This window comes from Saimiri boliviensis, chromosome 18, assembly GCF_048565385.1.
Source record: "Saimiri boliviensis isolate mSaiBol1 chromosome 18, mSaiBol1.pri, whole genome shotgun sequence".
NCBI classification, from domain to species: Eukaryota; Metazoa; Chordata; class Mammalia; order Primates; family Cebidae; genus Saimiri; species Saimiri boliviensis.
In genome coordinates this window covers 3,557,562-3,580,294 of record NC_133466.1, presented here as the reverse complement: position 1 = coordinate 3,580,294, position 22,733 = coordinate 3,557,562, and the positions used below count along the sequence as shown (strand labels likewise).

At 55.9% G+C, this 22,733-nt stretch overlaps 2 protein-coding genes across 6 annotated transcripts in view; one reads left to right on the top strand and one right to left on the bottom strand.

Annotated features, from left to right (window-relative positions):
* Positions 1-16,390, top strand: part of PDE9A (phosphodiesterase 9A) — a 114,348-nt gene extending 97,958 nt beyond the window's left edge. For 4 of the 5 annotated variants that reach the window (XM_039480410.2, XM_074389200.1, XM_074389201.1 and 1 more), the window contains 10 exons: positions 2,686-2,772; positions 4,150-4,254; positions 4,633-4,715; positions 5,219-5,375; positions 8,965-9,078; positions 10,124-10,228; positions 10,931-11,059; positions 12,443-12,538; positions 13,991-14,072; positions 15,993-16,388. In XM_039480410.2, coding sequence (XP_039336344.1) covers positions 2,686-2,772; positions 4,150-4,254; positions 4,633-4,715; positions 5,219-5,375; positions 8,965-9,078; positions 10,124-10,228; positions 10,931-11,059; positions 12,443-12,538; positions 13,991-14,072; positions 15,993-16,006 — 972 coding nt within the window. In that variant the 3' untranslated portion in view covers positions 16,007-16,388. Of the gene's footprint in view, positions 1-2,685; positions 2,773-4,149; positions 4,255-4,632; positions 4,716-5,218; positions 5,376-8,964; positions 9,079-10,123; positions 10,229-10,930; positions 11,060-12,442; positions 12,539-13,990; positions 14,073-15,992 lie in introns of all 5 variants that reach the window. The other variant, XM_039480409.2, reaches the window with a different exon arrangement.
* A 2,744-nt stretch (positions 16,391-19,134) lies between these two features.
* Positions 19,135-22,733, bottom strand: part of WDR4 (WDR4 tRNA N7-guanosine methyltransferase non-catalytic subunit) — a 55,762-nt gene continuing 52,163 nt past the window's right edge. Inside the window, exon 12 of the transcript XR_744815.3 lies at positions 19,135-19,291. The gene's annotated coding sequence lies outside the window, so the exon portion shown is untranslated. The remainder of the gene's footprint in view (positions 19,292-22,733) is intronic.

Below are 22,733 nucleotides of genomic sequence, written 5' to 3'. Positions count from 1 at the left end.
TCACCTCTCTCCCTTCCAGCAGGGGTGACCCCGTCTTTCTCCCAGTGGCTCGAACCAGTGTCCTGCCCATCACAAACCGGACGGAGGACATGACTTCAGGCTGCCGTGCCCTCCCATTTGTGATGGCCTCTGCCCAGGACTGTGGCCCACCTCTATCAAGTGCAGAGCTGGGAGGCTTCAGGAGCCTCCCCCGTCATCTCATGAGTCCCCCACGGGTGGACCATGCAGCCCACTCAGACCAGGACCCGTTGCCACATGCGGCAGCTACCCACTCCCCCGTGCCTGCCTGGGGCTCAGGACTGCACGTGCAGCCACAGAGACATACGGCCTTCCTGCCCCACAGCCTCCACGTAGGCCACATAAGTGGCACCACGTGGCTCTGTCTGCAAGTGGGCATCTCCTCTTGACTCTGATCAAACAGCAGACACATCTGCCCTTCACAGCTGCCTTGAGCAGCATCTGGGCTGGTCAGGTGGAGAGTGATGATTTTCCAGGCTGCAGCCCCTAGAGTCCTAAGCGCCAGCGTTCAGGATGGTGAGGGGCCAGCAGCTCTGGGCAGTGGGGCCCCTGGCTGGGTGATCCAGGCAGCAGCTGACAGCGGCCTGGGAGCCAGCATGGGGGAGACATGTCCTTACATGGGGCCCCATCTCTAAAAGCCGGACTGATGCCCAGCACATTTTCCAAGCTACAGCTGCACTGTCCCCCCAAGGAAAACGAGTATGTGGTTCACGTGCTTTAAGGACGCATCCCAGGTGACATTTCAAGCTCCCATCTGTGGCCGCATGTGGAGGAGTTTCCAGTTTTCCAGATGGATTCTCTGCAATGCCAGAGAACCCTCTGCCTCCTGTAGAGCCGTCTCATCAATGCCATGATTGCAAGCTTCGATCTACAAAAACGCACCCCCTGGCAGCATTTCCAGGTCTCATACACAGCCTAACAAGTACAAATGGATATTTTGGTGTCACACCCTGTCCTCGTTTGTGAGGCCGCCGTAACAGTGCAGAGACTGGGGTGGCTGCAGCCACAGAAGGTGATTCCTCAGTTCTGGAGCTGGAAGTCCGGGATCAAGGTGGCTGCCAGGTTTGGCTTCTCCAGGGGCCTCTGTCCGTGGCTTGCAGACGGCCACCGTCTTGCTGTGTCCTCCTGCGGCCTGTTCTCTCTGCACACGCACCCCCGGTGCTCTTCTTATAAAGACACCAGTCCCAGCGGGGCACGGTGGCTCACGCCTATAATCCCAGTACTTTGGGAGGCTGAGGTGGGCAGATCACGAGGTCAGGAGTTCAAGACCAGCCTGGCCAATATTCTGAAACCCTGTCTCCACTAAAAATACAAAAATTAGCCGGGTATGGTGGCGCATACCTGTAGTCCCAGCTGTTCAGGAGGCTGAGGCAGGAGAATTGCTTGAACCTGAGAGGCGGAGGTTGCTCTGAGCTGAGATCGTGCCATTGCACTCCAGCCTGGATGACAGAGTGAGACTTCCTTTCAAAAAAAAGACAACAGCCCCATTGAACCAAGGCCTTACCCTGACTGTATGGAACCTTCCTGACCTCCGTAAAGGCCCTGTCTCCAAATAGCCCACTGGGGTCGGGGCTTTAACACATTGCAGTTTGGTTTGTAACATGCTCTTTTGGGAAGAGAAGGTCGTGCAATGAGCAGAGGCAGGCAGGAAGCCATGCTGGGCTCTGGCAGGAATGGCCCAGTGCCCTGCACAGACAGCAGGCAGCGGGCGACTGGGCTGGAGGCGGGCACAGGCAGGGGGCCCTGGTCGGGGGACACCTGCTGGGACTGTCTAAACTGCCCCTTTTCTGCATGTCTCCCCCCCTACTGGGCTCCCCACCCAAGATCTGGTTTTTCCAGAAAGCAATGCCCACTTTGGTCAAACTCTCATTTTTAAAACTCACTTCATCTTTTCCTCCCTGACTTAATGAGCTCCAAGGCACTGACTGAGCTGCGCTGAAATAGATGTCCACCATGACAATAAATCCTCTTTGGGACTGAAAACAAAATCTGTTTCAGCTTGAACAGCCTGACCTTGGGCTGGTCAGAATCTCAAGAGAAGCCAGAGTTCCATGAAAAAGGGTTGGGAGGAGCGGCTCTCCCAGGGCGGGCTCCCTCTGCACACTGCCGTTAAGACAGCGGGGGCCCCAGAGGAGCGCAGGTCAACATTTCTGGATGTGGATCGTCAAAGCGCCTTTGATCTCCAGCCTCAGGCAAGGAGAGGGCCTTTCTCTCTGTGACGCCACTGTGCTCAGGTGTGTGGGGGATAGAAGTGTGTCCTGGAAACCTCAGCGGTGATACTCATCCACTGAGATTGTTTTACATGTGTAGAAATCAATAAAACCTTCTGGTGTGGTGATTTGGGAGCGGGGTCTGCTCTCTCGCCTAGTCGCCATCCTTGCTTTCTTAGAATCCCCTTGACTTCGGAACCAGCCCTCCACCCCCAGGAGACCCCCCAGTGTGCTCTCAAAGCCCCACCCATCTGGGTGGCGTGGAAAGGCCGGTCCAAAGACCGCTCCTCCTGCATCTCGCTGACCAGGCTTCGCTCTCGGCAGACTTTCTGGGAAGGGGAGAACCCACCCTCCTGCCGTCTGCCCTGCTGGCACTCTGAGGACGACAGAGGGAAGCCAGGGGCTGGGGAGCTGGCCACACGGCTGCCCGATGCCCACCCTTCTCCTGTGCCCACAGATGCTGAGCTGCCTGGAGCACATGTACCACGACCTCGGGCTGGTCAGGGACTTCAGCATCAACCCCGTCACCCTCAGGAGGTGGCTGGTGAGTACCAGACCCGCCTTTGGGTCCTCCGGGCAGGTGGTGTCATCCAGTTCCACAGGCATGGAGGGAATGCATGACCAGGGCACCTTCCGGATGGCACTTCGCTCCCTGAGAGCAGAGGCGATGTTCCCCAGAGAGTTCTGTGAGGACGCTCGGCCTGTCTCTGTTCGTCCTTCCACCAAAAAACGTTCTTTACGCCCGAGCTCCTGCTCTGATGAGCAAGAAAATAATGAGACTCTGCCATCATCAAGTGAAGCAGTGTGCCCTAAAGCAGCAGCGTGTGGGAGTGTGTGTGTGTGAGTGTGGGGGTGTGGGTGGGAGTGTGTGTGTGTATGTGTGTGTGAGTGTGGGTGAGTTGGAGTGTATTCGTATGTGTGAGTGTAGGGGTGTGGATGTGAGCATGTGGGGGTGTCTGTGTGTGTGTTTAGGGGTGGGTATGTGTGAATGTGGGGTGGGAGTGGTGTGTGTGTCAGTATGGATGTGTGCATGTGCGTATCTGTGGATGTGGGATGTGTCTGCATGTGTGTATCTGTGTGTGGATGTGGGGCGTGTGGGGGCACATGTGTGAGAATGGGTGTGCGTGTATCTGTGGATGTGGGGTGTGTCTGTGTGTGCGTGTGTATCTGTATGTGTGGATGTGAGGTGTGTCTGTGTGTGTGTGGATGTGGGATGTGTCTCTGGGCATGTGGATGTGTGTGTATGTGGGGTGTGTGAGTGTACATGTGTATCTCTGTATGTGGGGTGTGTGAGTGTACATGTGTGTCTGGATGTGGGGTGTGTGGGGGTACATGTGTGGATGGGTGTGTGCATGTGTCTGTGTGTGAGTGTGGGGGGGGTGTGTGCCAGTGTGTCTGTATGTGTGGATGTGGGGTGTGTCTGTGTGTGGATGTGCATGTGTATCTGTGTGGATGTGGGGAGTGCGAGTGTATGTGAGTGTGTAGGAATGAGTGTGTGTGTGTGCATGTGATGTCTGTATGTGTGAGGATGTTTAGCAGCAGGTATTTTAATGAAATGTTCAGAACCAAATATTAAAAACCTATTAAAGATTTCATGGGATTGAGGACGCAGAGCCCCCTCTTGGAGTCTCCCCACCCCCTAACTTTGTGCCCCATTGTCCTTGACTGCAAGGTGAAAACTCCTGGTGGGAGCTCTGTCCCCACACCTGCCCCGGGTGGCACGGTGTGGCCCATTTGACGCTCTCAGGGTCTCTGCGTCGCCTCATTGGTCTCTGTGGTAAATACGGGAACGCTGTTGACCTCTGGTTGGGATGAGGGTTTGGCAAAGAACATTCAAGCCCGCGCACAGCCTTCTGGGTGGCTTGGGATGAGACGTGGGTGGGCCCAGGCACAGGGTGACCCCGACCCCTGCCTCCCGCAGCTCTGTGTGCACGACAACTACAGAAACAACCCCTTCCACAACTTCCGGCACTGCTTCTGCGTGGCCCAGATGATGTACAGCATGATCTGGCTCTGCAGCCTCCAGGTGGGTCCCGCCCGCCGCACACCCAGACCTCCGCTCTCCGGGTCAGGTGGAGGCTCCTTCCGGGGAGCGGCAGCCCCCTCCCACCGAGAATGCCGCAGGCACGGGGTCCTCAGCCGCTCCACCCCTCCTAGGGAAGCCCCCCTACCCATCAGTCTCCCCGTGGGAGAGGCTGCTACTAAGATTCTGTAAGTGCGCCCCGACCTGGTCGCCCCTCCACCCGCAGGCAGGCCAGTCCTCTCCCACCACGCCGGGAGACTCCACATGGCTGCAGGGTCTTTGTCCCCTCTTCCACCACCACCACAAACCGGTTCCACCCCCCTCACTGTCCCACCCTCCGAGTGAAGAGGGCAAACACCTATGCCCTATTTTCCAATCCAGGAGAAGTTTTCCCAAACGGATATCCTGATCCTAATGACAGCAGCCATCTGCCACGATCTGGACCACCCCGGCTACAACAACACGTATGTACAGGGTTTTCTCTTTTTTTCCTTGTAAAAGGCACCCTGGCGACCGGAGGGAACCTATCAGCCCAACCCTCAGAGCAGTTCCCAGATGGAACTTTCAGTGGCAGCCTCCCAGCTCCAGCTTCCAGACTTTGCCCAGGGCCTTGGGTCTCCCCGGACCAGGAACCTTCAGGATTATCAGACCCCGGGGGGCTTTCCCAGCCCTGTGCGTGCGCAGCTCCAGGCTCAGGTGCACAGCAGAGCCTGGCTGAGCCAGCGCCTTCTCCACCCCAGGCAGAAAGCAACACCGGTGTGTACGCGGGGATGGGGGCTCCACACGCCCCTCTCAGGAACTTGACCCTCCCTGGACAGACCCCCAGCTGGCTTCCGCAGGGAAGGCAGAGAGCAGGGGCCAGAAGAGAGTGAGAAAAGAGACTGCAGACGGACAGGAGGTGGGAGTGAGGTGTCCCTCCTGGGGCGAGGGTGCCTGAGCCTCCCCTCATGCTCCCCTCGCCTCCCAGGTACCAGATCAACGCCCGCACAGAGCTGGCAGTTCGCTACAATGACATCTCGCCGCTGGAGAACCACCACTGTGCCGTGGCCTTCCAGATCCTCGCCCAGCCTGAGTGCAACATCTTCTCCAGCGTCCCCCTTGATGGGTTCAAGCAGATCCGACAGGTGCGCAGGGCGAGGGCCTCTGACCGGAGAGGGGAGCGTTCATGGTTGGGGCGGAGCAGCCCCACTCTCCAATGGATAGAGGCTCCCAGAAGCTCCTGGCCACAGCAGTGCCCTGGGGACCCAGGGAAACCCCTCACTCCTTCCTCACCTCCAGGCCCCAGGTGGAGCCCAAGAAAAGAGGGTACCCTCACCATGCACACCATCCACACTTCCCAGCTTCTATTTAATTCAGCCTCCACTGGCCCCTTTGAGAGAAATCCTTTGTCCATCTTCCAGCCCAGGAAAGAATTAGCGAAGGTATGTGGCCCGACCAAGGAGGGGCCAGGCCCTGGACAGACATGTCTGCTGCATCCAACGTAGGAAAGCTGCCCACTGCCCCATAACCCCAGTTGCTGTCACCTGTCACCCACGGCCTGGTCAGCCCCCTCCTTTTTATTTTAGAGACAGAGTCTGTATCACCCAGGCTGGAGTGCAGTGGTATGATCTCAGCTTACTGCAACCTCCACCTCCCAGGTTCAAGCAGTTCTCCTGCCTCAGCCTCCCGAGTAGCTGGGATTACAGGTGTGCGCCACCACACCTGGCTAATTTTCAGTATTTTGTTGTTGTTGCTTTGTTTTGTTTTTTGAGACAGTCTTGCTCTGTCACCCAGGCTGGAGTACAGTGGCACGATTTCATCTCGGCTCACTGTATCCTCCGCCTCCCAGGTTCAAGCAGTTCTCCTGCCTCAGCCTCCTGGGATTACAGGCACACGCCACCACACCCAGCTAATTTTTGTATTTTTAGTAGAGACAGGGTTTCACCATGTTGGCCAGGATGCTCTCAAACTCCTGGCCCCAAGATCCGCCCGCCTTGGTCTCCCAAAGTGCTGGGATTACAAGTGTGAGCCACTGCACCCAGCAGATTTTCAGTATGTTTAGTAGAGATGGGGTTTCTCCATCTTGGCCAGGCTGGTCTCCAACTCCTGACCTCAGGTGATCCACCTGCCTCGGCCGCCCATCGTGCTGGGATTATAGGCATGAGCCACTGTACCTGGCCACCTCTTCCATTTTAGATAGGAGGGCTTTCTGCCTCTGGAGGGGATGGTGCAGGGGGAATGAGGACGTCTGCAGGAGAGGAAGATGGTCTGGTCCACCTGCCCCGAACAAACACTCCGGCTCACCGGAATCACGCCCCTTTCCACACGGGAGTTCCTCATCAAACCCTCACTCCCTGACATCTGCAGGGGAGGGAAGCTCTCAGAGTAACCTCTGGGAGAAATGCAGTGGGTTGAATAGCAGCGTCCTTCAAACAAGGTCCACCTCCGGTGAACATGACCTTATTTGGAAAAAGGGTCTGTGCATCTGTACTTGTTAAGATCCCCAGATAAGACTGGTGTGGATTGCCCAGGGGGGCCCCAAATCCAAAGACTAGTGTCCTTGGAAGAGACAGAAGAAAAAATGGCCCAGACACAGGGAGAAGGCCATGTGGAGAGGCGGTGAGTGGCGGCTGGAGTGACGAAGCCCCAAAGCAAGGGACTCCGGGGCCCCCAGGAGCAGGAGGAGGCAAGGAAGGACCCCCCCCCAGAGCCTTTGGAGAGAGCGGGCCCTGCCCACACCTGGATCTTGGTTCTGGCCTCCAGCACCGTGAGAGAATGAGTTTGTTGTAAGCTGCCTGGTTTGTGGCACTTGGTGTGGCGGCCCCAGGACACCCACCCAGTGTGCCGTTCCACCAGGCAGACCTCAGCCATTGGAAGTCTAAATGGCTTCCTTCCAGAGGCGGCCGACACCGGCTGTCTGGACTCCAGTGCTCCTGAGAGCCGCTGAGCCTCCCTTTGTCGGGGAGCTGCAGCCTCCTCCACCACAGCTGTCCAGTGTCTCTACACTTCCAGGAAGTTCAAAGCTCAACGTAAAAAACCGAAGTCAGTGAAACATTTGAGGAAGCTCCGAGGAAGCAGCATGCCCCGGTGGACAGGCCCCGAGGCATCACGACCTCCTGCGAAACTGTCAAATGTCGCCATGTCCCAAAAGCAGAGGTGGCAGCACCAGGCTGAAGTTCACCGGGACGCTGTGGTCCGGGCCTCTGCTGGCCCGTGCTGTGCCGGCCGCTGTGAGTGTGAGAGGCGCAGAAGGGAACATTTCCATCCATCCACGTGCGCGGTGTGCGCGGTGACGGCCTGGGAGGAGCACGGACAGCTGCACCCCGGAACCCACTAGGGGCTGACACACAGCCGCAGGGCTCATGGCCTGTGATGATGTCATCGCGCAAACACACACAGTTCAACAGAGACAATCTGCAGTCATTACTGAATCGCCGGTTCCGGTACAGTTACCTCCCCCTTATCTACAGGCTCTCTGGCCTTTCATCCATGCTCGCCCCTCCCCACCCTGCAAGCAGGTGCCCTGTGTGGCTGCAATAAGCCGTAGTGAATCTTCATCTGCAGTAGGTAAAGGGGCAACCGGGAAGAGAGAACAGTGTATCTGCCTCTGCTACCCCAGTGGAGAGTCCCTGCAGGGACAGAACGTGGGGAATCCAAGGAAGTGAGCACCCCGTAGTGTCGGCCTGGTCCCACCGAGCCATGTCGGAGAGCACCCCACGAGAGGAGGAGCCACCGGACTGGAGGAGCAGCCACTCTGCACGTGGGATCGTCCTCATACCCAGCCACCATGGGGACACACCAGCATCGTCCTGCTTCACATGCTTCACTGACTTCAAAATAGGACTCTCCTCTAGGGATAAAGTTAGTTTTACCAATTTTTTAAAAATGTATTTGTCATGGAAGATTTCAGGAATAAATGCTTCACGAATAACATAATTAAATGTTTACCGGAAAATTGAGTAATTCCAGATACAAGTGATGCCCTCCCCAATATATATTTGAAAGGACCTAGTTTGATGGGTTTGGGTTTTGTATCTGATGCTTATGGTTTTATTTTCCTGAAAGAAGGAAATATACCTGACACAGAGATGGGTTCTGTAAATGCCTGTGGGATGGATGAGTGGGTGCATGGATGGATGGATGGATGGATGATGGATAGATGAATAGATGGATGAATGGATAGATAGATCGGTGAATGGGCAGGTGGATTGATTTGATGGATGGATAAATGAATGGATGGATAAATGGAAGAAAGGAAGGAAGGACAGACAAACGGATGGACAAAGAGATGGAAGGATGGATGGGTGGATGAATGGAAGGACAGATGGGTGGGTAAATGGATGGGTGGATAGATGGATGGATGATGATAAATGGATGGATGGAGGGAGGGAGAGAGGGATGGATTGATGGATGGAAGGATGGATGGGTAGATGGATGGATGGGTGGGTGGATGGGTGGATGAATGGATGGATAGATAAATGGATAGAAGTATGGATGGATGGATGGGTAGGTAGATGGATGGAGGGTGAATGGGTGAGTGGGTGGATGGATGGATAGATGGATTGGATGGGTTTTGGGTGGGTGGATGGATGTGTGGACAAATGAATGGAGGGGTGATGGATGCACATATGAACCAGAATGAGGGATATACGAAATAATATGTACACAGGAGGCATCTGTTGAACAGTTGTTGGGATATGCCCTGTGTTAACACTTTGTTCTCTTGCTATTCAGGGAATGATCACATTAATCTTGGCCACTGACATGGCAAGGCATGCAGAAATCATGGATTCTTTCAAAGAGAAGATGGAGAATTTTGACTACAGCAATGAGGAGCACATGACCCTGGTGAGTGGGCTCGTTCTGCCTGGGTGGGCAGCCAAGCAGTGGGCTGGTTGAGTGGGTCATCCATCCAGCTCACACTGGAAGCCAAGAAACCGAAATTTAGTCTTGCCTTGGAACAAAGTGTCTATATATCTGGTTTTTGAGGTCGGGACTCTTACTAGGAAAGCCCAGGGCAGGGCCTCCCTCCTGACGGAGCCTCCTTCACGGTCAGAGGGGCACTCTCCCATTCCTCCATCTCTTTTGGATTTGAGGGAGAGACGTGGTTGAAGGCCGCGCATCTTGCTCTGTTTACAGAGAATAAAACCAGCTCTCCCATGAAGGCACAGCCCCAGCATGGTACCCTGAAAGCCCACCTCTGTGGGGGCAACTCCGACCCAGCTCCTGCTCCCCAAGCCAGCATCCCCACCAGGCATCACCCATCCGTCCCACACCATAGCCCAGCACCCCTCTAAAACCAGGACAAGGTGGCCAGAGAAGGGGCAGGGGGCCTCACCCATGAGAAGGTGCACCTAGGTTGCCCAGCGTCTGCCTTTTAGAAAGGGCAGGCCCTAGTCATTTGTGCCTGGTGCAGGCGGGACTGAGGGACACCAACCCTCCACAGCCTGTCCTATAGTGACTGTTGGCCTAGTTCAGGTGGAAATTGCTGCACCCCAGGGCCTGCCCTGTCTCCTCCTGAAGCACCCGTGGTGTGCCGAGCCCTGGCCAAGCTTGGAGGGAGCTCCCGTCCCCTGGGAAGATGAGCAATGCACCCACCTGGGAGCCAGCAGAAAATAGGGGGTGGCCAGGCATGGGGAAGTACTTTGGGGGGCATCACCTGGGCTGGGGGTGGCCAGAAAGGCTGGAAGGAGGGGACCCACACAGGACCTTGAAGGTTCATTCTCCATTGGAGGAGGGAGCCTGTCCTCCCGAAGTCAGCCAAGCTCGGTTGCCTGGTCCAGCTTCATGGTCCTCAGTCTCTTCCTGCGGTAATGGCAAGTCCAGAGCCAAGCAGCAGCAGTAGGCCGTGTTCTGCCTTCTGTTACCTAAATTCCAGAACCTCTTCTTTCAGCTGAAGATGATTTTGATAAAATGCTGTGATATCTCTAATGAGGTCCGGCCAATGGAAGTTGCAGAGCCTTGGGTGGACTGCTTATTAGAGGAATATTTCATGCAGGTAAGAGCCTTGCAGAGCAGTCAAGCCTCCAGCCACTCTTACCAGCCCACTTAGTAAGGGTTCACGTTCAACAGAGCACGCCAGGGTGGGCCGTCCACAGGTCAGCCTCCAGAAAGCCTTCACGGCACGCGTACATCAGAAACGAAATCGGTTCTAATTTGAGACCTGAAAGATGGTGACAACCCAGAAAAGCTAATGTGAAACTGCCACCTGTCACCGCTCACTGAGCCACTCTTAGAGGCAGGCTTGTCGAGCAAACTGCCTGAAAGTCAAGAAACAAGAACTGCAGAGGCAGGAGAGCGCCCCGCGAGGGCCGACCGGCAGGTCAGCTTACACAGACGGCCACGGGAAAGTCAGGGACAGAGACGCCAGGCCAGCCGAAAACAACCGCTACATATTCATGCCACAGCTTGATCAACCCCGGGAGAACGCAGGAGGGTTTCTGCAGAAGCTTCTGCAGTCCTGGGATACACCCAGCTCGCCTCTGCCTATCCCTAAGCTCCGTCTTCCCACCAGACCTGCTGGCCCGGCTCTGTTCAGCTCTGAAGATGCCGCCGCCTCCTCCTTGCTCTTACTGACACACATCTGTGTGCGGCTGGGTTGGTCGCTGGTTAAGTGGTGCATCTTGTCTTTCTCTAAGAACGGTGATCCGGTTCCGGGCGTGTCTGTCTTTAATGTCGCTGTCTACTGCATTCCCTGCAGAGCGACCGCGAGAAGTCAGAAGGCCTCCCCGTCGCCCCGTTCATGGACCGAGACAAAGTGACCAAGGCTACAGCCCAGATTGGGTTCATCAAGTTCGTCCTGATCCCAATGTTTGAAACAGTGACCAAGGTGAGCGACTGTCGCCACATGCCACACATGCATGCACTCAGATACATGAGCACACACGTGCATGCACACACACGCACACAGGCACACATATACATGCACACAGGCACACACTTGCACACATGCAGGTACACACACATGCACACAGGTGTGCACATACAGGTACACACAGGCACACACATGCACATAGGGACACAGGCACACAGGCACACACATGCGCACACATGCAGGTATACACGTGCACACACATGCACACGGGCGCACACAGGCATGCACACACATGCACACAGGCACACACGTACATAGGCACACAGATACATGCACATACCCAGGTATACACACATACACAGGCACACATACAGGTAAACACAGGCACACAGTCATGTACACACAGGCACACACAGGTACACACAGGCACACACATGCACACAGGTACAGGCACACACATGCACACACAGGTACAGGCACACACATGCACACACAGGTACAGGCACACACATGCACATATACACGCACACAGGCACACCTGCACATCCTGAGCAGCCTCTTCCCCAGCTGTTGTGTGGCCACTGTCCCTGCCATCTACGGCCTGGCCAGTGACCCCGGCATCTCCCACTCTGTGCTGCCCTCCCTGCCTTGCCTCGTCGGGCCCTGGGGGCCCCTCACCGCCCTTGTCCTTCATTGCTGGCCTTCAGGACCCTGGAGGCAGCCCCGGCTGTTGCCTCTCCTGTCCCCTTCTCTGCGCCCCCGTTCAGCCGAGTCTGCACCTGTGGAGGAACCACTGTGAAGCCCCTGTCCGGGTCCCAGTCTCCACCGTACCCAGCGCCCGAGGCCATGCTCGCTGCACACAGCTTGCTCCTGCCCAGCTCCCCACAGGGCCCCTGCCAGGGCCCCCCAGCATGTCCAGAACAGGGTCCATCTTGTTTCCCCCGCTTTGCCCTACTGAGCCGTGGCCGGATCAGGGCTCCCAGCCTCGCACCCTCCCCTTCCCAGGCTCCGGTGTGCTGTGGACCCTTCTGCTCCAGGGCAATTCTTCCCGCTCCCACCCTCTTCCTGCCCCCAGGACCCTCAGCCAGGAGGCCTGTCAGCTCCTTTCCCCTGCCCTGTGTCTTTGCAAGAACCTCCCCCTATCCCCCCTGCCACCCTCGTCTCACGGGGGCAGGGGACACAAGAGGCAGGGAGGGGACTTTCTGGAGGACTTCATGGAGGGTGAGGAGGGCCAGAGACCGAGTCACAGCACGGCGGGAACCGCCAAGCCAGCACGCGGGTTTCCCGGAGCTGGGACTGGCCCAGAGGCTTCCGTGCAGTGCACTGACACCTGTTTTTCTCTGACATTCCCATGGCCTTAAGAACGGGGACTCTGAACGAATCCCTTGTCCCCCACAGCTCTTCCCCATGGTTGAGGAAATCATGCTGCAGCCGCTTTGGGAATCCCGAGATCGCTACGAGGAACTGAAGCGGATAGATGACGCCATGAAAGAGGTAAAACGCACGTCGAGAAGCGCCTTCCCCGTGGCAAGCAGGCACGCTGCCCTCCGCACTCCTGACTCCAGAATCTCGGACATGCCAAGCAGGGCACCACTGAAGGTGGCCCCATGGACAGGAGCACGTGTCCGTTCCATGAAAAAGCCTGGCTCAGTAAGATTAGGGAATGTGATCAGAGACCCAAAACTGCATTCGCCGAGGGCGCCTTCCGGGGAGTTGACTGGCCATGCCCTTCACGAGAATCACACCAGTACCCACCCCTGTGGGCACCCAGGTGTCCTTGGGTGTATCGGCCACTGTGAGAGCATCTCGGACCCCTCTGAGGACAGTGCCTGGCACAGGGACAAAGTGACCACCACCTGCCAGCTCCTGGGCCTAGAACATACATCCACTAACACCTCTCATGAGCCACGGAGCCTGGAGCTGGCTTTAGGTTGCTGTTGGATTGATACTGTTTTGGAGGGAGGGGTCAAGGTCACGGGCTTAGGGCCCATGCAGTCTCTCCACAGATTGCCCCAGCCCTCTGCTGTCCGGCTGCCCATGACGCGGCCCCTGCCCCGCCCCCGCCCACCCTCCTGCGTCCTCCCTCCAGCTCCCCCAGGCAGCTAGAACAGCGTCACTGCTCCTGCAGGGTTTGGCCTCCTGGCCTTGGCCGGTGTTGCCTCTGCCACCCCCACTCCCCACAGTGCCCTCTGTGTCATCGGAGCCCTCTCCACAGCCCGTAAGGCAGGGCTCCCCGAGGTACTGTGCCCACCACCCCATCTTCTCTGCCTGGGCGCTCCTGAAGCCCATGTGGCCCACGACGCCCTGTTGAGTGCTGAGCCATTTCAGGCCTAGCCTTGTGCTGGACTCTCCTCCCTCCCCGGATGGCCCTGAGCTCCCCATGCCCACACCCTCCTGGGGCGCCAGGCCAGGTACATGGCAGATGCTCAGTAATTGCTCAGGAAAACCCGGATCAGCTGCCCGACTTCTCTAGCTAGAGTCTCCTGCTGGAAATTCACAGAAAGGTCTCTAAAGCTCTGGAAGGCTGAGTGCAGTTATGCAGAGGGGCAGATGTAGCAAGAAGGTGTCCCCCACTCCAGACTCCTGCAGGAGAGCTAAAGGAGCTCCTGCCTCTCTCGTGGGCCCTTCAAGAGCCAGAGCCATGAGGCTTTGAGTCTCCAGTCCTGAGCCCTGACGCGCAGTCGGGGATACTGGTCCCTGCGGCTCTGGTGGCTGCAGCCGGGTGAGCTCCCCGTCCAGGCCGCAGACGAGGCACCAGAAGTAGCGGGACAGGGCTCACAGAGCTGCCTCTGAAGAGCCGGTGTCGGGAGTGCCTGGACGCACGGGCTGGAGACCGCAGGCCTTCACATGGCGGCATCTCCAGACAACAAGAGCTGCTGGCAGAGAGGCAGACACTCCCCCGCTGTCTCCTGCCCCTGACTTGGCCTTCTCTGCACTCTGTTCCAGGTACAGAAGAAGACTGACAGCTTGACGTCTGGGGCCACTGAGCAGTCCAGAGAGAGAAGCAGAGATGTGAAAAGCAGCGAAGGTAACGCTCGCCCTGCTGAAGCGGCATCTCAGCATAAACCATCATTCCCGTGCAGGACAGAAGGAAAGAGGAAGGGGAGGAAAGCCAAGTTCGGAAATACCTTTAAATGAATGGAACTTGTATTCCTTGCATCCAGTCATTAGAATTAGGCTCCTAAGGCCGCTGGCTCACGCCTGTAAGCCCAGCACTTTGGGAGGCCAAGGTAGGCAGATCATTTGAGGTCAGGAGTTCAAGACCCAGCATGGCCAACATGGTGAAACCCCATCTCTACTAAAAATACAACAATTAACTGGGTGTGGTAGGGCGCACCTGTAATCACAGCTCTGGAGGCTGAGGCAGGAGAATCACTTGAACCTGGGAGAGGGAGGTTGCAGTGAGCTGAGATCGTGCCATTGCACTCCAGCCTGGGCAACAGCAAGACTCCATCTCAAAAAAAAAAAGAGGGGGAACATGCTTTAGTTAATAGAAAAACATCAATAATTAGCATATGCATCACTTATAAGAGTAAGCACTTTTTAAAAGTGCGATTAAAGTACTGAAAACTTTTCAAAAATCATGTATTTGCTTTATACGGCTTTGAGCTGTTTCCTCTGCCCCTTTCGACCTGGTCATTCAGCTCCCAGGGGATCAGAGCAGACCTCTGCTCACCTCATCAAAAGGCCACACTGTGCATGTCTAACAGATAATTCAAGAGATACTCAGTTCAGCAAGCATCACGGCTCAGGGCGGGACACGCCGGACATGGCTTATGAGAGGAGCAGCCACAGGCTTTGGTGTCCAGCACAGCTGGGTTTGAGTCCAGACTTGCCAGTGACAAGCCGAGAGACGAGTACCGGTGTCTCGGCCTCCCCGAACCTCAGAGCCTCAGTCTCTAACCTGAGGCAGTATTCCCACTGTTACTGCTTTTCTAGCGATTCAGCGATCAAAGTGCTGGTCATGGGAAGTGCTCAGTAAATGTAGGCATTTAATTTTTAAGTCAGTTCATATTTTTCAGTGGCTTAAAAGAGGGATCAGTATTGTTTTATTTTACCTAAATGTGTTCAGCAATATGTCTGATGGCCTCGTTCTTTTACAATGCTCTGTGTGTCGGCCAAGTGCAGTGGCTCACGCCTGTAATCCCAGCACTTTGGGAGGCTGAGGCAGGCAGATCCTTGAGGTCAGGAGTTCAAAACCAGCCTGGCTAACACGGCGAAACCCCATCGCTACTAAAAACAAAAATTACCTGGGTGTGGTGGTGTGCACCTGTAATCCCAGCTACTCGGGAGCCAGAGGCAGGAGAATTGCTTGAAAAACCCGGGAAGTAGAGGTTGCAACGAGCCAAGATCATGCCACTGCACTCCAACCTGGGCAACAGAGCAAGACTTCGCCTCAGAAAAAAATACTAATGGTCTGTGTGTAATCCTGTGACGTTTGTGAGCCTGCTGGCACTTTTTGTTATTGTTGTTTCGTTTTTTCTTTTGAAATGCAGTCTCGCTCTGCCAACCAGGCTGGAGTGCAGTGGTGCAATGTCGGCTCTCTGCAACTTCTGCCTCCCAGCTTCAGGCAATAATTCTTCTGCCTCGACCTCCTGAGCAGCTGGGATTACAAGCGCATGCCACCACGCCCAGCTAATTTTTGTATTTTTTTTTTTTAAGGCGGGGTTTCACCATGTTAGTCAGGCTGGTTTTGAACTCCTGACCTCAGGTGATCTGCCCACCTTGGCCTCCAAAGTGCTTGGATTACAGGTGTGAGCCACCACACCCGGCCTAATTTTTGTATTTTTAGTAGAGATGGGGTGTCACCATTTTATTCAGGCTGGTCTTGAACTCCAGACCTCATGATCCGCCCACCTTGGCCTCCCAAAGTGCCAGGATTACAAGCGTGAGCCACTACACCCTAATCCTAACAAAATTAAACCAGTCACTATTTTCCTTCTTCCAGGAGACTGTACCTGAGGAAAGCAGGGACCGTGGCCACAGTTCTGGACACGCTGGCGGAGCCACGCAGGCAGAGCCACGCAGGATCCTTGCACAGGGAGGAGCTGCCTGGGGCACCTGGCACCACACGACCACGTTTTCTAAGAACCATTTTGTTCACTGATACAAAAAAAAAGGAATTCATGATGCTGTACAGAATTTTATTTTTAAACTGTCTTTTAAATAATATATTCTTCTATGGAAAGGGGTACTGGACATTTTCTTTGGTAGAGTTGTGTACGAAGGCTGCTTCCGGTAAGTTCTCTCGTGGAGATGAAGGACACTGTGCTTTTTCCCAGGTGCATCCTAGAGCAATTGACCAGTGTGACATGGTGCGTACGTCCCTGTAAATTCAGCATTAAATGTCAGAACGGTGCCCTGAGCGCAAGGACGTGCGTGGGTCCTGTGTTTCTGAGCAGAGGGGGACGTCAGTGCTGTGTGCGGGGCACCTGGGAACTGAGGCAGGTTGGCCAGGCTGTAGGTCATGTGTGTGGGAGCAAATGCACACGTGACCGCAGGGCAACACTCACTGGGCACGCATGCCCAGGAAGGTTGGCGACTTCACATTTAAATCTTCAAATAAGGAAAAGAGACACATGTATTCCGCGTATTTGAGGGCCTCTGTCTTGGGAGGAGAGATGGCCTTCCCTTCCCACCTTTCTTTTTGTTTTTGACAAAGAGTTTTCCCTCTTGTTGCCCAGGCTGCAGTGCAATGGCAGGATCTGGGCTAACCACAGCCTCCACTCCTGGGTTCAAGCAATTCTCCTGCCTCAGCCTCCTAGGTAGCTGGGGTTACAGGCATGCACCATCACACCCTGCTAATTTTGTATTTCTAGTAGAGATGGGGTCGTGATGGTCAGGCTGGCCTCGACCTTCCAACCTCAGGTGATCCTCCTGCCTTGACCTCCTAAAGTGCTGGGATTACAGGCGTGAGCCACTGCGCCCGGCCCCTTCCTGCCTCTGTTTCGGTAATAAGTACAGGGGACATTCTGGGTGGCACTGTGTCCACACAGGGGACCCAGTTCCCGGCTTGTCCATAGTCCAGTTCTTGCTGCTGCTGGGACAGTTACCCACCTGAGTTCTCAGTGCGACTGCCTGCGTGCGGTGGACTCTGGAGACCCGATCTTATAAGAAGCAAGGAAAAGCTGCTGGATGTGTTCCTGGGCTGTGGGCTCGTCTCCACTGCACTCTAGGACTCTAGGCACAGAACCACCCTTCGAGGGGCTGCGCCCTGCAGAGCTCATCCGTAAAGGCTGTTTATGTGGCCTGAGCTTTGTAAACATTTTATTTCTGGGTTGGGGCACTTTCCCCGGAGCATTTGTTCCCTCTTGTTGGGTTCCAGAATATTACTTCCCACCTTCAAATGATTCATTTTTTACCTGTAAAAATAGCCATCTTGGGCCAGGTGCAGTGGCTCACGCCTGTAATTCCAGCACTTTGGGAGGCCGAGGCAGGCGGATCACAAGGTCAGGAGATCGAGACCATCCTGTGCAACATGGAGAAACCCCATCTCTACTAAAAACTACAAAAATTAGCCAGGGATGTGCGCCTGTACTCCCAGCTACTTGGAGGCTGAGGCAGGGGAATCGCTTGAACCTGGGAGGTGGAGATTGCAGTGAGCCAAGATTGTGCCACTGCACTCCAGCGTGGTGACAGAGCAAGACTCCATCTCCAAAAAAGGAAATCCATCTCATCTTGAATACAGCTCAATGCAGATAGGGATCTTGATTTCTATACCCCTTTTGGCTTCTGCTTTTTTCATTTGAATCCTAAAGCTAGTAGATATGGCAGCATTGGCAAAAACTGAAGCAAAACGTAGGCATCAGATCTGACGCCCTCCACCTCCATGCCAGCCTCTGAAGGGACTATTACCTGCTGTCCTCATCCGTAACAAGGCTCTTTGAACAGCACCTTCACCCGCTACATTACTTGGAATGCCCACCTCACCAAATTCTGCTCCCTCATCAAACTCCATACGACGCTTCCTTGAATTTTACTATCATGAACAAACATGCAGCCACACGCACAGACACGTGGACACGTACACACTGTCACTCCAGCACACTGCCTCTGGTTCTAACCATACTGCGTCCTGGAACAGTTAAATCAACAAATGACTGAGGTCCGTTAGGGGAGGCGTCTACGGTGAGTCCTGGTTCGCAGCAGCCAGCCTGGTCTCCATGCATGGGGCCCCCTAGAAAGCCCACCAACCCCCATCCTGTTGCAGTCGCCCCCAAATCCCTACAGTTGGAGGCCGTGTCCACCCTGGTCAGCCAGCACACCCAGAGCCTGCCCGTACTGGGAGGCGGCCACACATGTGGACTGATTCACAGGCTGCATGTGGCAGTGGAGGCTCAGCGCAAGACAGATGTGCCCATGGCCCTGAGAGCTCTGGGTCCCACAGCAGAGGCAGGTGTGGGGAACGCAGCACCCAGGCCTGGGGACAGGCCCAGCATAGGGAGTGAGTGTGCAGACAGAGGGGCCCACCCCCCGACAAGCACAATCCACTGAACAAGACGCCCCCCTGGGGTGGGCAGCACCATCTCCACCGAGGACGGCATGTTTCCAAGTGCACTGTCTGCCCGACAGTCAGCATGAAGTCAGCACGAAGGGTAAGATGTTTACAGCTGGATGGCGTCAAGAGACAGCAGCAGCAATGCCCGGGGCTTTCCATGGTGAGTTCCCAGCACACAGCAAGCATCTCGCCAAGAAGAACAGAAAGTTGGCAAAGGGAGGGCCGGCCTGCACAGCCTAGCACCGTTCTGAGACGCTGTCACCACCTGTGCTGCTCCGGGGGCACAGGAAGATGCCATTTTTCCTCCCCAAGCCTGTTGATTAGCAATTCGAGGAACGCCGCACGTGTCAGACTGGATCTGAGAAATCCAACAAATCTCCCTCATCAGAGTCACTGACAATCGGGAGCTGCTACGTGCTGTCTTGGGAGTGCGGCCCCTGGCCCTCCCAGCAAAAGGCAATGCAGACCCTTGTGATTTCAGCTCTGACCTTTCGGGTAGTGAAGCAGGAAGGAGGAATGCCTGCTGCTGGCATCCTGGACGGGGTGTCTGCAGCCGAATCCCCCGCCCGCCCCCTCCCGTGTCACCTGCGACATCTCAGACTTAGACGGCCTCCCACAGCTTCCTTTGTTCGTAATGTCCGAAGCCAACCCGAGCGTCTTTGCTGACGTCTGAGCCACATCACATGGAAAACCAGTGAAGCAGGGCTGACCGCTGTGAGGGCTGGGAGAACCCTGGGCATCTGAAACACCTGAGCACAGGAAAAGCCTGTCAGTGGACACCGTCGGCTCCCAGGTGGCCTCTGGAACAGGGGAGCAGTCACCCCTGTTCCATCCCACGGGAGGCCATACCTCATTCCACTTCAGAGGCGGCACCCAGGGCTGGATACCCCCCAGCTGGGAGACGCTGGGCAGCACCTGGACGAGGCTGTGCTCTGCCTGCAGCTCTTCCACTGTGTCCACGAGGAGAAGGTTTAAAAATCTAAGTCCAAAGGTGATCTGTCTAAGGGGCAGGTAACATCATCACTCTGAATTTGGGAGGGATTGTTCTCTGCTGATAGCCAAGAGGGGCCCAGCAAGGTGCTAGGGTACCAGTCTCCCTGAGTCCTCAGGCAGGTCTTCCCAGCCCCATCCTGGGACTCCCCACGCTGCCACAGAGAATACGAGAGTCTGGGGTCCCCAGATTCCTGGGAGCTGGGGCCAGTGCCCTGGCAGAACACGGCACAGGCCCATGTTGCTGCCTCAGGCAGGAGCCAGAGCCTGTGGGGGTGACTTGCCTTGTTATGAGCTGAATTCTCTCCCCAAAATTTACGTCCAAGCCCTAACACCCAGTGCCTCCCAGTACGGTATTGGGTGACAGTGCCTTTAGAGAGATAATTAAGGTCACTGGAGCTCACGGCAGTGGGCCTGACCCACTCTGACCGTGTCTTACAGGAAGAGATCAGGGCACAGACGCACACGGGATGCAGGGGAGGGGCTCAGAGGAAGCCCCCCGCCCCGCCAGCCTGCTCTCAGACTTCCAGAGATAAGTGTCTGTTGTTTAAGCCCCCCACAAACCGCCCCCCTACCCCCACCGCCTGTGTCCCTCACTAGGGCCACCTGAGCGGACTCACATCACACATCACACAACACGCATCACACGTCACACAACACATCACACATCACACGTCACAACACACCACACGTCACACATCACACGTCACACGCCACACAACACATCACACGTCACATGTCACACATCACACATCACACGTCACAACACACGTCACACATCACACATCACACGTCACACATCCCTCCGGACTGCCTCCCTGGGCAGCGACATGGGCCTGGCTCACAGCAGACACTGGAGACAGTTGAGCTTCGGTTGACCGGGCACAGCGCCATATCTCTCTCTCTCTCTCTCTCTCTCTCTCTCTTTCCTCTCTCTACATGCGTGTGCACGCTGGGACACACTTACCCTGGGGCCCAGCCCAGTCCTGAGGAGGCCCTTAAAAAGCCTCTCTGGCTGAGCGCAGCGGCTCACGCCTGTCATCCCAGCATTTTGGGAGGCCAAGGCGGGCGGATCACAAGGTCAGGAGTTTGAGACCAGCCTGGCCAACATGGTGAAACCCCATCTCTACTAAAAATACCAAAAAAATAGCTGGGCGTGGTGGCGGCTGCCTGTAATCCCAGCTACTCGGGAGGCTGAGGTGGGACACCTGCTTGAACCTGGGAGGTGGAGGTTGCAGTGAGCCGAGATCATGCCACAGCACTCCAGCCTGGGCAACAGAGCAAGACTCCGTCTCAAAAAGAAAACCTCATAACCCACCAGGTCACAGAGCCGCCAAGTCCCCAAGCGGGCGGGCAACGAGGGCCTCCCATGAGAGGCCTCCCAGCTCATCCCTGGACAGCGATCCTGGGAGCCGCGTGGCTGGGAGAGGCTGCGGAGCCGGGCACTGGGGACCGGGAGAGGAAGGGGAGGGCAGTGGGTGTGGCTGCCGCACGCCAGGTCTGAGGCAGGAGGAGACCCCAGATGGTGCCGGCAGAGAGCAGGGGCTGCCACTCGCAGAGTGCGCACGCCGGGCGCAAGCCAGAGGCCGGATGCCAGGCAGCCGGCATGTGGATGGGCGTGCAATGGTTCACACACCACCTTGACCTGGCGCAGACACGGTGTTTCCAGGAGGGTGCTCTGGAGGATGAGACGAGCCTCTGAATCGGTGGACTCGGAGGAAAGCAGGCTGCCCTCCTCATGCGGGCGGGCCTCGTCCGCTCAGGGAAGGCCGGGCTAGACCAGCACTGACCGCCCCAGCAAAAAGGAGCCTCCCGAATTCGGCGTTGGGCCTGAGCTTCATGCCCACCTCTCCTCCAGCCTGCCGGCCTCGCCCAGCAGATGCCAGAGTTGCCAGGCTCCACAATCACGTGGGCCAGTTCCTTAAAATCTCTCTCTACACACTCACACACACACACTACACACCACACACGTTCACACTATGCACACACTACACACAAATATATGCACTACACACACACACAACACACTACACACAAACATGCAACACATTCACACACACAATACACTATACACGAACGCACAACATTCACACACACTACACATACTACACACACCACACACATACTCAGTATACACAAACAGTACACACAAGCACACTACACAGAAACACCCACTACATACACTACACACACCACATACACTACACATGCATTCACACAAAAACACTATACACACTCACCACACGTTCACTGACACGAGCACGTACACTACACACGCGCTTACACTACACACACTACACAAACACACCCACACAGCACACACAAACACACAAACACACCCAAATTGCACACATACAGTACACACATACTACACAAACCACATTCACACACACTACACAGACTGCACACACACCACTTTACACACATACTACACACACTAGACACTCATGCACACAACACACAAATGCACACTACACACACTGCATACATACTACACACTCACACACAAACACATTACACATTCACACAAACACTACACATACTCCAGGACACATACACACGGTGCACACACATGGACATGCATGCACACACACACACACACACACACACACACATCCTGTCAGGCTGCTTCTCTGGGGAGCCCTGGCGAGGACAGCACAGGTACCCGAGGGCGGGGCGAGAGCCAGGCGGGGAGTGAGGCTCAGACTTAGCGGAGACCAGGCCTCCCTCGTGCACCCCAGGGATGTTTCGGAAGGGCCCACTGCACCCAGAGATGGGGACAAGGAGGTCATGGCCTGAGACGCTGAGGAACAGCAGGAGAGGGTGTGGGAGGGGAAGACCACCAGGAGAGCTCCTCAGTGGTGCTCTCCGGGCGTGTGGGCCAGCGACCAAGGCCACAGAAGGGACTCCACCTGAGGAACTCAAAAGAAAGGGGCAGAGAGTGTCTGCTGGGTCTCTGCTGGGACACACCTTCCTCCGGGAAGCCTCCCCTGACCGCCCTGTTTGTTACTGTATTCCCAATGCCAGCCCAGGGCCTGGTGTGGGGCTAGGGTCCCAAATGACCCAAGAGAGGCCACAGGGGGCCAGGGGGCCAATCAGAGGCACTGTCCGGGCTGATGCCTTTCCCTTTCCCCTCCAGCTACCAAGGGAGGAAGGCAGGCTCCTCCAGCCACTCACGCGTGAACTGGAGAGGGAGGAAGG